Source organism: Nicotiana tabacum, chromosome 13 (assembly GCF_000715075.1).
Source record: "Nicotiana tabacum cultivar K326 chromosome 13, ASM71507v2, whole genome shotgun sequence".
NCBI lineage: Eukaryota > Viridiplantae > Streptophyta > Magnoliopsida > Solanales > Solanaceae > Nicotiana > Nicotiana tabacum.
This window is the reverse complement of record NC_134092.1, coordinates 111,647,826-111,665,886: the sequence shown is the minus strand read 5'-3', so window position 1 is coordinate 111,665,886 and position 18,061 is coordinate 111,647,826. Positions and strand designations below refer to the sequence as shown.

General features: G+C 35.8%; 2 protein-coding genes across 2 annotated transcripts; one reads left to right on the top strand and one right to left on the bottom strand.

Moving 5' to 3' along the window:
* The first annotated feature begins 3,939 nt into the window (after positions 1-3,939).
* On the top strand, positions 3,940-11,914 carry LOC107776551 (uncharacterized). The gene is made up of 3 exons (XM_016596470.2): positions 3,940-4,448; positions 6,429-7,773; positions 10,461-11,914. The coding sequence occupies exons 1-3, from the start codon at positions 4,070-4,072 to the stop codon at positions 11,620-11,622; spliced, it is 2,886 nt and encodes a 961-aa protein (XP_016451956.2). The 5' UTR covers positions 3,940-4,069; the 3' UTR covers positions 11,623-11,914.
* A 2,491-nt stretch (positions 11,915-14,405) lies between these two features.
* On the bottom strand, positions 14,406-17,358 carry LOC107776552 (putative mediator of RNA polymerase II transcription subunit 26c). Its single transcript, XM_016596471.2, has 9 exons — positions 16,687-17,358; positions 16,545-16,613; positions 16,367-16,449; positions 16,148-16,221; positions 15,964-16,025; positions 15,791-15,824; positions 15,556-15,686; positions 14,814-14,904; positions 14,406-14,676 (listed from the first exon to the last, which is right to left on the bottom strand). The coding sequence occupies exons 1-9, from the start codon at positions 17,089-17,091 to the stop codon at positions 14,567-14,569; spliced, it is 1,059 nt and encodes a 352-aa protein (XP_016451957.1). The 5' UTR covers positions 17,092-17,358; the 3' UTR covers positions 14,406-14,566.
* Positions 17,359-18,061: the final 703 nt, after the last annotated feature.

Below are 18,061 nucleotides of genomic sequence, written 5' to 3'. Positions count from 1 at the left end.
GTTTCCCTGGTTGTTCAATCTGCCCCTTATAGAAATGATACTCACTCTTACTATAGTGGAAAAATACTACTTTGGATACAATAAAAAATACATAGTGGAGATCCCATGATCGATTAGTTAATTAGTTTTTCCTTAATTCCCGTCGAGATTCTCTCCCCCGGTGCGGCTACAACGGTTCTTTTGTCTCTTGGCTCGATCTCGGTCGGTCTCTGGATCACGAGCTCGATATTGACTCGGGCTCGGTATTGATCGGTCTCTGGATCTCGAGCACTTCATATCATAGTTCGATTTGGATTCGAGCTCGATATTGACTTCGAGCTCGGTATTGATCGGTCCCTGAATCTTGAGCTCGATAACCTAGCTTCAGATCTCATCTCGATATTATGGTGACGACCCTCGATCCATCATGTTCCAATCTCGACTAATTACATGAAAGACGGACCCGATTTTGACCGTACACAACATATTAATATGACTTTTGAAGTTTGGTCGCGAAAGGATGTAAGTGAAACGATCAATCCCTTTGCATACTGAACCACTTTAATTTCTTGCATTAGTTTAAGTTGCCTCATACTAGCAAAGAAAAAATGTATTTAAAACGTGAAAAAAGTTTGAAAACCATTATAAGGTTTAACTAGGGGTTTGATATGCTTTTTTAATAATGTTCCATTTGCTCACCTAATGACCAGAAACATTATTTATATACTTGGCCGGTTGATAACTCCCAATCATTAAAGCTTCTGGTACCTTTTATATTCTTCTTTTATTTAAGCTAATCAAATTTTTGGCACATGTTCTATATATATATATATATATATATATATATAAAACCAGGAATCTTAACTATAGTGACAGACTATCCTCTGTCATATATAAAGGGGGAACTAAAGAAGATATAAACAATTACGTACGTAACTGTATCTTTGACTAATACTCTGAATATTAATGTACTCCGTACCTTATTAGTGATAGCTAGAGCTATCTCCACGTTTGATAATTTGGGCTAAATTATGTATCAACAGGAAAAGTGAAGCGAAACATAGTCATGTAACAAACGAGAACTAATATCTTCTTTTAAATATTTCCTAGACCAGCTTTAATAATTTGGGCTACAGAAGTATATGTAGTTTACTAGCTTTACCCTAATTGGATAATAATGGTAGTAATCAGTTTCTGGAGGATTCTTGAAAATTTAACCTAAATAATAGTCCCAAATCTTAAACTAAAAATAGCCAACGAATGTATGTGTGTGTGTGTGTGTGTGTGTGTGTGTGTGTGTGTGTGTGTGTGTGTATATATATATATATATATATATATATATATATATATATATATATATATATATATATATATATATATATATATATATATATATATATAAGGAAAAATGATATTGTATAGCCGCTGTAAAAATAATAGCCGAAAAAATATATAAAATTTATATATATTTTGTATATATATACATTATGTATGTTATATACAAAAATTATACAAATTTTACATATTTTTCCGGCTACCAGATGTAAATAGTTTCTAGTGCGGGCTAAAAGTGATAATATCCCTATATATAATCTATGTATACTGGCTAGAAAAAGTAAACATTAATCAATCAGGCTATTTGTGTCATCTTTATTAGATGGTTTTTGACTTTTATTAATCTTATAAATTAACGTTTTTAAAGTTCCATAACACCATAGTTTATATATACATGTAGTGGTGAAACTCATACAACATTTTTAGATACGATACGCATACACATATATGCATAAGTTGTATAGATATGTACGCTCATGTACGTATGGTGATTGAATCTAAAATATGGCGCAATCAAAATGTAAATCGCGTTTGCTTCAAGTTCAATTGGATTTAACCTCTATTAGACAAGATTGATTCACAAATCACAAACATGATTTCAAATTTGTACTGAATCAAACTTATTCAGTTATTCCTACCAAATTTGGATTTGGAGACTTCTAATTAACAAACACTTCTGGTGTGGTGTTAGTATTGTTTACTTCATAATTTCCTTTTTTTTTTTAAAACAATCTTACTAATGGGAGGTTAACTCTTCCACCGCAGATAATGGGAGGTTGTGTTCCCTCCTCCTCTTTGAAAAATTAACCAAAATAGACTGTAAATGTATAATATATACTATATATAATTCATGTATAATGTATGTATAACCATGTATAATTAGGTAGAAATGGCGTGGGATAGCCACTTTTTAACATGGTATTTAATTTTTATCCAGTATTTTTAATGCTGAGCAAAAACAGTCACTACTCTATTAAATTAATACGAAAATACGTTTTTACCCTTTTTTCATTGTTGTATAAATATTAAGGACATGGTGTCCTTAACATTTATACTGCACACATGAAGTTAAGGACATCATGTCTTTAACATTTACACTGAACATATGAAGTTAAGGACACCATGTCCTTAATATTTACACAACACTCATAAAGTTAAGGACACTATGTCCTTAACATTTACACTATACACATGAAGTTAAGGACATGAGGTCCTAAAGTTTAACATCAAAAGGTGCAAATACAAGTTAAGGACATTATGTCCTTAACATTTACACTGCACACATGAAGTTAAGGACGTCATGTCCTTAATATTTACACTGCACATATGAAGTTAAGGACATGATGTCCTAAAGTTTAACAACAAAAGGTGCAAATACAAGTTAAGGACATTATGTCCTTAACATTTACACTGCACACATGAAGTTAAGGACATGATGTCCTAAAGTTTAACAATGGAAAGTGCAAATACAGGACACTTTGTCCTTAATATTTACATTGTATTCATGAAGTTAAGGACACCATGTCTTTAATATTAGCACATGGGTATTTTCATCCGGATAAAAAATTATTAAGCACTGGCTAAAAAGTAAATATATTTTAAACAGTGGCTAAAGAGTAAATACATCTCTAATTAGTGGCTAACCGTGCACTTCCTCCTATAATTAGCGTATTATCTATGTATATTGGCTAAAAAAGTAAATACTGAATCGGGCTGGCTATTTGTGTAAAAGTTCCTTCCTCCGCATTACAGTCTTCTTTAAGGCCCAAGTAATATGTCCTTTCGTACAGGCCACAAGGCCCAAATCAATGCTTGCCAATTAAAGCCCAATCAACATGAATTCCCCAATTCTTTGTCATTTTAGATTTTTAAAGCCCTCACTTGGATTACAGCCCTCGTTACAAAGTCCAGCAACCAATAGGGTTAAGATTTTTCGTTCTATAAGTTTGAAATTTGGAAATTCAAAGTAATAAAGAAAAAGGTAAATAAATTTGGTTAAGAATATTTTTAGAAAAATGACTTCTTTACTCATTGATCTTATTCTTAGGAGTAAATTTTGTTTGAAAATAGAAAGTAGGATTAGTTTGTTGTGAAAAGGAAAGTGGGATTATTATTGCAGAATCCAATAGTCTATTTGTCCAAGCAATAAAATAAATAATTAAAAATTAAATTAACTATCATTTGGGTGTTTTGAGAATTAATGACTAATATTTCACACACAAAGGATATACTTTTTTTAAAAAAACTCACATACATTTTACTGAAATCTAATAAAGCGCCCACAAAGCGAATTGCTTGCTTATCAACTCATCCTAATTCCTAGCTTTCACTACTCCAATTAGATAATTTCTGATTTTCTCAATTTATTTGAATCCTATCAACTTATATCTTACCATGAAGGATTATAACTTAGTAATTTTGCGTTTTCATTATTCATCCTCATGTAACATTTAAACAAAAATAATTTTCTCTTTCTTTACTTATATTTTTATTTTTACGAAAAATAAAACATGGTTGACAATTTTTGTTTCTTCTCTTTTTTTTTTCCTTATATCACGTGAAGAGCACGTGTAGGGATTTAGGAAGGGTTTTAGCTCATTTCTCCTACTTTACCAAAAAACCTTCACTTCAATAAACCGACTTTTGCAGAGGTTTTTCACTTTCTCTCATGGCATACATCATCAACATGAAATGAACAATCATCATCATCATCACCACCACAAAACCCTAACCCTAAACCCCAAAATTCTCCAAAATGAAACCCCTTTTCCCAAGACCCAATTTTTTTACAATATCTCTCTTCACTAACACTGTTACTACAACAAAACCCTGCTGTCAAATAGCTCATTTCAGCACCAATTTTCAAACCCAAGTCCAATCTACGTATCCGTCTCGGCGCCACGAAGAGGAAAGCCGTAATGTGAAGGTATCAGTGTGGTGGGATTTCGAGAACTGCTCTCCTCCAGCTGGTGTTAATGTTTTCAAGATTGCACAGTGTGTTACTGCTGCTATTAGAGCTAATGGAATAAAGGGTCCCATTCAAATTACTGCTTTTGGTGATGTAATGCAGCTTTCTAGGGTCAATCAAGAAGCTCTTTCTTCTACTGGAATTAATCTTGCTCATATTCCTCATGGTAAAGTTTTCATTTTTATGTTTATTTTTTGGTTCTTGAAATGTAAAGTTTTGATTTGTTTTTTTTGGGAAGAATGTGGTTTTAGATAGTTTTTTAGCCATGCCCTTGTTTCCGAATTGATGCGTTATTATCATGCAATGGGAAAATGTTGAAGGTTCATATATTCCTTTAAAAATAATTGTCAGATAACACTTTTAACTGAGCATTTAAGATGTAATATATAGAACATTGAGTAAACTACATATCTTAATGCAACTTCAATAAATGAAATTAGAAGTTTTGTTCTTTAAGGCTAGCATAATGGTGGGAGAAGTATGTTGTCTGAAGACCATTTGGTAGCACAAACCGTAGAATCATTACCCCCGCCCAAAATAGAAGAATGTTAGTATTAAGTATTAACTCGTAGAAAAATGCCGTGTTGAATAAAAAAGGCTTTTTCTTTACCCAAGTGGCCCGATGCTTGAGTACCATGAGTTCAGATGTGTCAAGTAAGGTCTGTTGCGCGTTTAGACTACATAATTATGGATAATTAAAAATGACATGGCCTTAGGCACACATATAAGGAAGCATTTCCTAGAGTAATCGTGAAGAGATTAATAAAAGCCATCATGAAATCTGAGGAAACTGTTGGAAATTACTACTGCAACTGAAGAATGTTTAGCTGCTTTCATACTAATTGGCAGTTGGCATTTTCTATGCGCATGACCATGTTACCATTATACTATTTAAAATATCAGTTGGTGGTGCATGTTTTCACTACATATCAATTATAGTCCGTGCCAGAATTTGAGCAGACATAGCTATAAGCTGATAATTGAATTTTCCCTTGACAGTGTCTCATCCTATTTTTTGACTTTGTAATATCTTCCTTCAGTACAGATTGAGATTCTCAGTCTGTCGTTTAGGTTTTCTGATCTTTTATGGAGGCTTTCTTACGAAAAATCTTGAGTGGTAATTGTTTATTTGCCGGAAGCATGATTTTTGAAGAAAAATGCGGCTTTAATTGAGAAAGAACAACAAATGCTTATCATTTTCATCTTTCTAAGATGTATATCAGTATTTAGTCTGTGATAATATGGCTTCACCGGGTTTCAAATTATGTGTTCAATGTAAGTGCGGTGTTGAAACACTTTATGGCGTTGAAGTGTTTCCTTTTTTTCCGATATCGGGTATTATGGCTTATTGGAAAGTAAAAGTTTTTTCTCTCCTCGTTTTTGAATTTCTTTATAAAATGTTTGGTGAAAGCTGAAGATGGTTATCCCTATTCCTCCATAGGCTTTTGTTTAATTATTTTGAATGACATAATTTGTGCATAGCTCGGATAGGACCAAGGAGAAAGCGAAAACACATCTTCTCAATCTGTATTCCATGTTTATGAGATTCCTCTTTTTCTGTTATACGGTTGGAGGTGAATAGTAGTTAAAACCAGAAAATTGCATCATGGAATTCAACCTTTTCAATTTTTGGTCACTAAGCTGGAAGAAAGTACCTGTTTTGGATTCCCTTAATTCATGGTACAGCATTGGGAGCTTAAGTTCCATACTTAACTCAATTGCAATGGGTTGTCTTTGCTGAAGTTGTATGACCAATTAAGTTGTAAAATCCGACATAATTGTACTAGTAATCTTGGCCGAGTTTGACCAAATTGTAAATCTTGGATAAGTTTTCCTCAGCTGATTATTACCCTTGATTATCAACTCCATGAATCTGTTTAACTCCGGAATTCTGGGATTTATGGGACCAGAGGGTTTTATGTGGCTGATGCTGGTTTTTGTGTATTAAATTTTTTCTTGACATCGTTTCCCCCTTGTAATTTAACTACTTTTTTATTTGATTCTTAAATTCATATGTTGTCCTCAAAAGGGAAACTAAAAAATATCGTAAAATAAGACAGTTGTCAGGCCTATGAGTAGCTTGTAATTTGACCTTCATTTCCTTGATCGCTACAGCTTTACCAATCTTTCGTTATGTTGATTTCAGGTGGAAAGAACAGTGCTGACAGGTCCCTCCTTGTTGATCTGATGTATTGGGTTTCTCAAAATCCTCCACCGGCACACCTCTTCTTGATTTCAGGTGACAGGGATTTTGCTGGAATATTACACAGGCTGAGAATGAGCAACTACAACATTTTGCTAGCCAGTCCAGAAAGTGCTCCTAGTGTTCTTTGCAGTGCAGCTAGTATCATGTGGCAATGGAACGCGTTATTGAAGGGGGAAAACCTTATAGGGAAACATTTTAATCAGCCGCCAGATGGTCCTTATGGTTCTTGGTATGGTCACTACAAGGCGGCTCTTGAAGACCCTTTTGCAGTTACAGAACAACCTGCAAATCCTCGCTCAGAGGAATTGTCCGAAGCTGTTGCAGATTCTAAATGTCGGCCCATTCCGAGGTCAATAGTGAGGCATATCCGCAATATTTTGAATTCATACCCTAAAGGAGTTTCTATTACAGAACTTCGTGCAGAACTGACGAAAAGCAATTTGAGTATAGACAAAGATTTTTACGGTCATAAGAAGTTCTCTCGTTTTCTTTTAGCCATGCCAAATATTCTAAAGGTCCAGTTTGGAAGCGATGGAAAATATCTTGTGCGGAGCGTCAACCCTAAAGTTCCTGAACAAAGTGACAATTCAGGCAAAAGTGCAGAGCCTGAAACTAATGGAGAGGCAGAATTTACTAGTACTCCTATTTTGAATGGCGAGACAGGCAGTTGTATGGAGGGCAAGGATGAGAAGTCACCTCAATCTTCTGAACAGAAAGTGAAGACATCTCCAAGAAAATTCCCGGGATCACAGAGAGTACAGGAGGTATCAGCAGAAGTTCAGCAGCCCCCACCCGAGAATGTAGTCGCTAAAGCAAGTGAGGGTCAATTGCAAACTGCAGAGCAGCATGATTCTGCACCTGAAATGGACTTTCTAAAAAGGTTCTGGAATATGTGGTTTGGGAACAAGGAGTATGCTCCTAGGGATAATATCTCAAATGAGTCAAAAACTGCAGAAAGGGATGTAGAATTAAAAAGTCATTCTGAGCAATCGGAGGGTCCCCCTTCTTTTGCTCCTGGTAATAACACCCGTATTAAAGATAAAGCCCCTATGCATCCAGAGGATGCAACGGAGAAGCCTAGCCAAGAGTCCAGCCTTTTTAACCAGATTAGAAACTGGTTTAGATCTTGGAGAAGTTCCAAGCTCTCGGATGAATCGGGCTTAGAATCCCATAAAGAATTCAAGCAGACAGAGGAATTGTTCTCAAAGGAATCCTTTTGGAGCGAAGTGGGATCATTCTTAGTTACAAGCCATGGTTCAGTGCTTGTCTTGCAATCAAGAACTAGGTAAACCTTCTAACAGGCTTTCTATTTTTATATTTATGGTCTATCTGGCATCAATTTGCTTCATAATTCTGCTAGCTTTTCTCTTTTTTGCTACAGTTTATGCCTCTGTTTGTCTATGTAGATAATATTTAAGTTTGGTCCATTTGTATTGTACATAGTACTGTTTCCTTTGGATTGAAGGTATACACATTTTTTATAATAAATTACCATGAACCCCTTGACATACATTAGGGAGTTGTTTAATTGTGTTTTATTGCGACCATGTGTTGAGTTGCATTTCGCTGCTTTGTTTCCTCTTTTGAGATGTACTAATATGTTGGTAATCAATATCGTCTGTGGTCTCTTTGTATGCTCAGTTGCATTTATCTCCTTTGTTTCTTTCTTGTAATGGGATAATTATAACATGTTAGTACTTAGTAGTCAATTTCTTTTATGGTCTCCTTATATGTTATATACGCACGTCCTAGGATTTGTGAAGGACCAAAAAAACAAATTAGTCAAGAAAGCAATTCCAAGACGCTTGATTTTAAGTCAGTGCAGTTGTCAAGCTTCAGTAGTGAATTATGTCAACTTCTTTTTTTTTTTAATTAACCGTTGGTGTCCAGGCCAGCTTGCGCGCACTTTGACTAATTCCACGAAGTACCTGCTACCTTTCACCAGTACTGGTACCGGGTGACTTTGTCCACCAAGGCTTGGACAGATGGGATGAAATCACTTGGCTTTTTTGCCTCTAAGTTTTTGAATATGAAACCTCATGATTCTCAACCCACTTCATTAACCGCTGGGGTCTAGGCCACACCTTTGGATGCAATTGAGAATTTTAAGTTAAAAGCACCAAAATATTTGAATTTTTTTTTGGAAGCTGCAATTCCTTTTTCTCCTATGCTGGATATCTTGGTTCCATTCTTCAACATATGTTTTTGCCCCTTTGGTATGCATGATTATTTGGTTAACTTGTTGTTTTCAATTTGTCTTTTCCATTTGTCTAGTAAAAATGTGGAGCTTGTTTTTCCTTTGGTAATTAATGATCATCTGGTTAATTTGTTTGTTTCAATTTGCCTTTCTTTTTCTTTACCTAGTGAAAATGTGGAGGCTAAGAAATATATGGAGATAGTTCGTTCAATTAATAATACTTCATGATCCTGGCATGGGCCCAAAGAGAGATCGATTTTGGATTTGCCATATTTGTTGCAGTTACCTGGTTGGATCTTGGCCCGCCGAATCAAGTCATCTCTTCTGCGCATGGACTAAAGCAAAAGAATCCCGCATGGCGCATATTAGGATGTGTAGCCATACATAAATTCAACCCCAGCCTGAAAAGGCCAAGCCCATCATCCCCCTAGATAAGGGGAGAAATTACTGCGTTTGAGATAGATGTAAGAACCTTTTGATCGCTTGAGGAGTCAGGCAATTAACTGACTCTTTTGGGAGCATGGAGAGGCGAACTCGGCGAACTCAATTAGATGAGAGATTGAAGCGATTAGCTGATGTGGCTAGAAGTGTAAATGGGCTGCTGAGCACACTGACCTTAAATGTGACAGTTTTTTTTTTTTTTTGGGAGAAGGAATGTGACAGGTTTTTAGATAGTCATCCAGAGCATGGCAAGGAAATATTTTAGGCATACAGTGGTTGGTCCTACAGGTATAAATAGTTTCTTTAAACATAAAACAGAGACATCAATTAATCACAACACATTTAACTCCTGTCATTCTCTTTCAACTTGTTAATTCAAGTTTATTTCATTGCAGCTTAAGCAATATTCTCTTTGAACACCAAGCATCTACTATCTTTTCTTCATGTGATTTCGCCTTAACTTTGTACCCCTCACAATCTAGCCCTACAAAACAACTACATTTTTTACTTCCAATATTATGACCTTCCGTAAAGTGGTCCTAATAATCCATGGTAAAGGAATAGAGATCCTTGACGTTTATCGCCTGACATAAATTGGGAATTACAGTGTTCGTGAACACTGCCACAATTGATCAAGCTTAATTGGCTCAGAATTTTTACCCGCAACTATAGGAATTGTTATGCAGCTAATAACAATAATATGGGGGTGTTCATACAAGAATTGCCTACTTTACTGGTAATTTTGTCTTTAGGTATTCTTATACAGAGATTTGCTAATACATATTTCTTATTTCACATCTAATTCAGCAAAAAAAATGCATAGATTCTTGAGTAAATAACCAGTATTAGTAATGCAGAGTTTTATACCAGAAACAGAACTGTGTATTTGTTATGCTGATTTTGCTTGAGAAATGTAGAGCTATATGTTAAAAACCCGACACTGAATTAGCTATGCTAAATGGTATGCAAAAAAAAGTTTGGCAAAATCATATCTTGGAACTTTTTTTCCCATGTATTTTATTTGTGATGTCAGGTTTTAAATGTCTAGTTCTTCAAGTATTTAATACCTAGTATACAGTGCCAAGTATTGTACCCACTTTCTTGTGTTTGGATTTGAAGTTGAGTGGTTTGTTCAGGATGTTTAGTACAATTACTGCCTTCATGCGGCTTGGGTTTTTCGAATGTTTTACCACCTACCCACCCAGAAAGTGGTTTACTTGGGCTTATAATGTACTTCTTTTATGCTTCAACTCAAGCTACATTTCTCTGAATCTGACACATTTTATTTTTATCTGTAATGGTTTCTGATCTTATGCTACTATGGTTTTCTTCAGGGCCCAGATGGCACAGAATCTCCAACAAGAAGGTCCTTCATCTCTGAATTTTCTTAGTGAAGGTGATGCTCTTCGGCTGGTTGACTTGTTAATCTCAGATAAGAAATGGGTGGAGGAATGTCTTTCCCGAACTTTTCCTTACAAACTCTATCAGCCAGCTGTCAAAGCTTCATTGAACAGTTATTCTTCCACTTCAAATGGGTTGAGTTCTATGTTTAGGCATACGAGAGATATATCTAATTTGCAAAGCTCACAAAAACTTGATGGCGAGAAAAGACACCAAAATCCCCCTCACAGAGGAGTTTCTCGGCCCGTTGTTCAGGGCACTTGTTTTGTTAAGTCCAGAAATGAGATGCTTATGGACTGTCAAAAGCTGGTGGATGACATTGTAAAGCAATATCCGGAAGGATACAACATGGGATCTTTCCGGTCCCTATTTCTTGAAAGGTATGGATATTCACTGGATGTAAATAAGCTTGGCTACACAAAGTTAGCTAATCTCCTTCAGATAATGCCTGGGATAAAAATAGAGTCTACTTATATTCTTCCCACTACTAAAGTCCCGAAAAGTCCAGGTCTAAAAACAGAGGAGCCGTCTGATCAAGAAAGTGATTTCAGTGGTACGGAAGGCAATTTAGATAGTGAATTGTCGAGTTTGCCTGGGAAAGATAATGAGTTTGATTCTACTTGGGAGGAACTAGGTCCAGTATCTAAGACAGGACGCGCCAAGGATGAAATAAAACTGGGGTCTGATGGAAAAGCCAAAGATGGATCAAGTGAACAAATACATGGCAACTATGAAGCCCCATCGGATCTTGATTTCTCTGATTCGGATGAAGAGAACTCATCTTCTGCTAAATCAGAAAATGGGAAGCCGAAAGTGAAGGAGGAAGATAGCTCATTGTTACAGATTCTTGATTCATGGTACGGTAGAACGGATGAGTCAGCAAATGTTGATGGCGTGGTAGAATCTTCAACCGACGGTTCAAAATCAGATACTTCAATATCAGCTGACAAAATGGAAAATTCTGCCACTGGGAGGAGGCAGAAGACTTATTCATTTGTAACTGACCAACCTGGGGATACTAAGGATAAGTTGATTGATGGTATATTGGGTAGCTTAAAGAAGTCAGGTGAGAGGTCGACTGAGTCGAGGGTGTAGGTCTGATGGTTGAGAAGAGCATCCTGTCTGTGGCTTCTTTACATCAATTTCTAGGATAGGTGTTTAGCAAGTAGCACACACATTGTGCAACATATTGCTAATTTTTTGCTATTGATCTATGATTATAGTAGGCTGCTATATCGGAGAATTTTAAGGGGGAGAAGTTTCTTTCTTTATCTACTCACTATGTACTATGAAATTGTACTATGGTTGGTTAGAGAGATTAGGAAATGCAACTATTGCAACATTTGTTGGCCGTACAAGTTACAAGGACTAACTCATGACTTGTAAACACTTGGCGTATAAGAAATTTTGGTATTGCCAAATGCGTAAGAATTGACAATTAATCAGGAACCTCTCTTTCAATGTTTGTATATGGAAGACATTAAAATTATCCTCGCAAATGCATTGTGACAACGATCGGTCTATAGCATTGTCTGGTAAGGGTAAACAATCCATGCTAATCAGATAAACAATTAACACAAATACAGAGCTAATAAACACTAGTAGTTAGGGGAAAATAATAAATTTCTGCAACAGAAATGTGATGAAAAATGGGTAGTTCTTCAACATCAACTTCAAATATTGAAAGCACTAGCTGACTGAATATATCCACTTTATACTCGCTGCTCAGAGTTTAAGAGCTACATTATAACGCTAGCCTAAATCGTCAATCATGTCCAAAATGGAGAAGGGGATCATATCTTGTCATATATTCGTCCGGCTTGATCAAAGATCCAGAAGCCATAGGCAAGTTGGAGTTCAAGTGCATAAGCCCATTTTCATGTTGGGAAAATTAGGGTGAAATTAAAAAATAGCTAGATTTACAAGTGGTAATTGAAAAATAGTCACAGTTTCAAAAGTAATCGAAATTTAGCCACGTTTCATGTAAAGATAAATCTGAACGAAAACACTATTTAAAATCCGAAAAATATTCCACTGAAGTTCCAGTATAATATACTGGTCCGGCATAATATGTTGGAAGTTCGTACACAGGTGCTCCAATCTCCAGTATATTATGCTGGAACTTTCCGTGTGTTGGAGTTCCAGCATAATATGCTGGAAGTTCATACACATGTGCACCAATCTCCAGTATATTATGCTGGAACTTTCTGTGTTGCAACAAAATAGTGGCTATTTTTCATGGACTTTGCAAACGATGGCTATTTTTCAATTACCAATCCGAAAACTGGTTAGCCCGTGCTATTTTCACGGAAAATTAGGTCCAAAGTTTTTTAAAAAGGGCTCAGCTATAATTGGACCTCAAGAAAGGGAAAATACCACAGGCTAACCAGTTTTTGGACTGGTAATTGAAAAATAATCAGTGTTTGTAAAGTCATTAAAAAATAGCCACTATTTTGCTAAAACACAGAAAGTTCCAGCATGATATGCTGGATTATGGAACTCCTGCGTATAAACTTCCAGTATAGTATGTTGAAACTCCATCACACGGAAAGTTAGCATAATATGCTGAATTATGGAGCTCATGCATATAAACTTCCAACATATTATGTTGGAACTCAAGCACATTATGAAATTTCAGCACATTATGCTCGAATCTCATGTGTAAAAAAATTCGAATTCCAACATATTATGCTGGAATATTTTCAGATTTTTAAGGGGTGTTTTTGTTCAAATTTTATCTTTACGTGGAAAAGCGGCTAAATTTTAATTACTTTGAAATTGTGGCTATTTTTCAATTACCAGTACTAATACCGGCTATTTCTTTTCTCCCCGAGAAAGGAGAGGGAGCGACTTTTGGACTGCTGTGTGGGGTCCACTTATTCTCCTATTGATGCATAGACCATTTTACTTGCTTTCGTATGGCAGGTGCATTATTCGTGAAGCTAACAAGGATTTTGATACTCCCACTGTAAGCGCTGATTCAACGGTGTAGGCGTGTAATAGAGTCAAGATTGTGTTTAGGCGCCGTTAGTGCTACAATTCTACCTGCAAAAAACCTACATCAGATTCTTCTTTCCAAATAAATGTACTGGACTTGATGTTCTTTAAACAAGGAGTAATTGGACTAATTTAATTTGCTAAATTGAAATAAACTTGTCATTTTTGAAAATAAAAAGCAGGTTTTAGCTTAGAAACACTAATACAAGGTTATTTTGCATTTAACATATTTAGCTTGTATATAAAAAATCTTCTCTCCTTTGTTTCTCTAGATTCCATTCTCTAGTCACCCTATACTACACTAATTGAGATGAAGAGAGTATTTTGTTGCTTTCCTTCAAAAATTAAGAACTGGCTACTACTTTTGAAGAAAGGAAGTACAGTACTCAAAACCTATATTTTGAAAAGTGAGGAAAGAAAGAGAAAGGCAATTAATGGGAAAGAAAATGGTCGACCCTTATGCCCGAAGTATTTCACCGTGCATGACAGTCCTTTTCCCACCCTAACCCAAACGGGTAAAAGAAAAGCTATAGTATTTCCATTCATGTTAAAAATTCCTTCCCTTCCAACCAACGGGTGACTATGCTAGATAATTCTATCTGCATTCGCCACAAAAGGTATACCAGAATTAAGAGAAAGAATTATTATTATTATTTAAAGAGGAAACCCGGATTTGCTTTTCATTTTTTTCCATTTTTTTAATGCAGAATCTTGCAAACAAAAGCCTTTTGCCCATAATTTCAAAACCAAACTTGAGTAAGTTTTTAAAATTCCAAGTTCTTTTTTTTTTCTGGGAAGTGCAAAAGAAATGATCCCTGTTTCCAAAATGTTGACATTCAACAAATGCTTTTGAATATTTACCAAAAAGTAGAAATAAGTACTAAATAAAACGCTTATGGTTTTTGATTGGAAAGAAAAAAGTAGTAACAGGGATGAACCGTTGGGTAAAATCCCGTTATCACAAATGCTGAGTTTTAAGACCAGATGCGTGCAAATAATAGAGAAGTATATTATTGTACACACAAACGGGCTTCTGACAAAATCAGCGATGATGCCTGCCCTGAAAGCCGCCTTTATTCTTGGCAAAGAAGCCGTTCTTTGGTTTTGGAATCTCATGAATATCCATCACCTGTATTGTCCTTTGCTTTTTAGCTTCACAAAGCAAAACAATACACCAACAAACAAAGCCCAGTCAATAATCCAAAAAGAGCAACAAACCATAAAAGGAATAGTAGTAGTTTTGCTATTGCTAATAATACAGCAATATATTCTAAAATCCAAAACCAGACCATTTTGAGCTTCTTGGTAATTCTCCTGAAGCCGCCTTCTTGCTGAATTTAGCTTTTCAAGATCTATGGCTGATTCCCTTGGAGGAGGTCTCTGCAAACACCCAGTAAAACACAATCATATGTTGGGTTTTCCAGCAGAACAGAGATCATTTCCAAAATAAAAAACGAAAGCCTGCTGTTAATCTTTAAAATGATCTTAATCTGAAATTTCACAGAAAAAATGTACGGTTTGTTATGCTGTCTTACACCTCACCAGCAATAACCAATATGGCTGCATTGCATTTCTATATTTGTCAAGTAGGGGAAGTTACTCGTTAGTGCCCCCAGATACAACTAAATCACGCAGTAAAAGAGACTGCGTTAGTTATATTCCGATCACACCAGTTGGTCATCAAGCAATAGATGATGTAGCAAATAAGTTCAAATTAAACACCATATATGATTGTGAAAAAAGATGCAAGTGAACTTGAATGATGTGACAGTAGTCAACTATAGACAAATTGGACCTACTACCATTATTATATGTTAAGCAGTTGAGCTAACTACACCAACTTATCCTTGGTCAAATACTGAAAGAGCTTCAAGGTTAAAGAAGCATGCACTATATTCTAACATAGGAGCGGGACACAACCCATTCATCTCATCATTAATCAACATACTTAACTAGCACTAATTCAGTATAATTTATCAAGAGACACGGTAGTAGTAAACCATGAAAGAGTAAAAGAGTTGAGCATAATACACTTGGGGGAGGAGCAGAAGTAGGTTTAGGAGCAGACTGCAGTGGTCTAGTTGGGGTTACATTCCGCGGGAGAACTGGTTTTGGCTTGTACTCTGATTCGGAATTATTCCTGTCCGAACTTGAACTCCCATCTAAAAAGAAAACGATTGGTCAAAGCTGATGAAATGCATATCAAACTTTTTAAGCAAAAAGACCATATTGACAAGTTAAAATCAGATTCCATTATGATACATACTTCGAGGATTCGGTGAGTATGTGAAGTCAGGAACCTGTAAAAATCATTAAAAAGAAATAAATTCTAACTGTCAAACTTAGAATCTGCAACAAATGGTCCTCCAATCTTACACTTTTTCTTTCCTTGTACAACCGAAAAAACAGACTGGACATCAGTGAATTCCTTAAATTTACCTGATGATGACCATTCAGTTGATTTTTCGGTACATTCTGTTGGGGTGAGTCTCCATCAGCAGCTGCCCCCATTACCATTAACAAACTAATTCATCAGTACCTTCATCGTCTATCTATTGTGTTCCTTTTGGTGAAAGAAAAAACACAAAGGAGAAACTAAATTGGTTTTTGTTGATGATATTACCAATAAGATTTGAAGACCCATGTTGCTCAGGCTGGTTTAGCCTAACCCAATCATCAACAGTTTCTTTCCATTTTCTGCCACAAAAATAAAAATCAACTCAAACGCAAAATTCTCGTAATAATGAAGAGAAACAGGATCACAAAAGCTTGCAGCTGTAACTACTCTTCAACTACTTAGAATCCAAAAAATTCATACAACAAAATTCATGAAAATTCAAACCTCACAAGCATCTTCACCAATCTCCTAACTTCATTTGATGGATGCTTCCTCAGTCGATTCACATGCCTTCCGATATCAGTTTCCTAACCAAAATTTCATTCCAAACAATACCTTCAATGTAACAAACAACAACAAAAAGCAAAAGTAAACAAATAGTTTAAAAAAAAAAAAAACTCACCTTGAGAGCTTGGAATGTAATATCCATATCTGCTAGACTTTGAAGCAAGTCAATCACATCCTCATCCGACTGATTAATAATAAGTTAAATTAATAAAATTACTCATGAGAAAAAAATAAAAAAGAATAACAGTAAACTATACCAGTTGTGGATCTTCAAGTTGTTCTTTGATAGTAAGAATTCGAGTTTGTTCATCATCATCAAATAATCCTCCATATGGATCTACATCTTCTTCCTCGTCATCATTCTTATTATCATTACTGGTATTGTTGTTCCGATGATTTGATTCCGGTGTTAACGGACTCTTATTCATCACCGTCTCCACATTTCTAGTAACTCTCTTGCCGTTATCCAAGCTATACTGACCGTTAACGACGTCGTTACAGCTCCGGCAGCGCGTGGAATACAGCTTCTCAACGATTCCGTCGCGGCGATGCTTCAATTCATCGCCGCAGTCAACCGATGCAACCAAAATCGCTGCGTCGATCATCGTCCACACATCTACCTTCGATTCCGATAAAATCAATCGGAATTCGTCCAAATCCATGCGAAAAAATTATCGAGGAAAATTTGGAGAAAGATATATTGGAATTACATCAGCAGATCTATGGATGATGATGGCTGAATGGAATAAAACGACGACGTATTGAAAAGCATTTTATTAGATCTGATTTTTGAGATTTTAGATGATGTTTACGAGTCTTCTTCGGAACCAGACAGAGAATAGCAAATGAGGGGAGTGGGTGGGCGGGTGATGGGAAGGGGGAGAAGAATGTGAAGGATTTTTTTTGGAATAATGATTTTGATTCTTCTTTTTGGCTTTTGTTTTAGTATTTGTTTATTACAACAATAACAACAACAACCAATTAAAATTTCACAAGAAAGATCTGAAGTGTATAGCGTACGTAGACCTTAAAATTTCACAAGGAGGATCTAGGAAGTGTATAGCGTACATAGACCAGACCTTAAATTTCACAAGTAGGATCTCGGAAATGTATAGCGTACGTAGACCAGACCTTAAAATTTCACAAGTAGGATCTCAGAAGTGTATAGCGTACGTAGAACTTACCTCTACTACAAATGGGTAAAAAAATTATTTTCGAAAGACTCTCGGCTTAAAAAAAAATAAATAAACAATAGACAATAGATCGGTGACAACAACATAAGCCGGAAAAATAAAATAATATCAGCATTATAAGAAACAAAAAATAAATATAAAAGCAATAACAATAACCAATAATAATGTCATAGAAAATAGTGTGGAAACTACATAAACCACTAACAACACAAGGCGAAACATTATCACCTTAGTCCTGCCCCCGGAAATAACGTAAAAACGCTCGACTCCCTCCTAACCTACAACCCTAATGCTCGACCTCCACAACTTCCTATCTAGAGCCATGTCCTCGGAAATCTGAAGTCGCGTCATGTCTTGTTTGATCACCTAACCTCAATACTTCTTAGGCCGCCCTCTACCTCTCCTCATACCTGCCAAAATCAATCATTCACACCTCCTA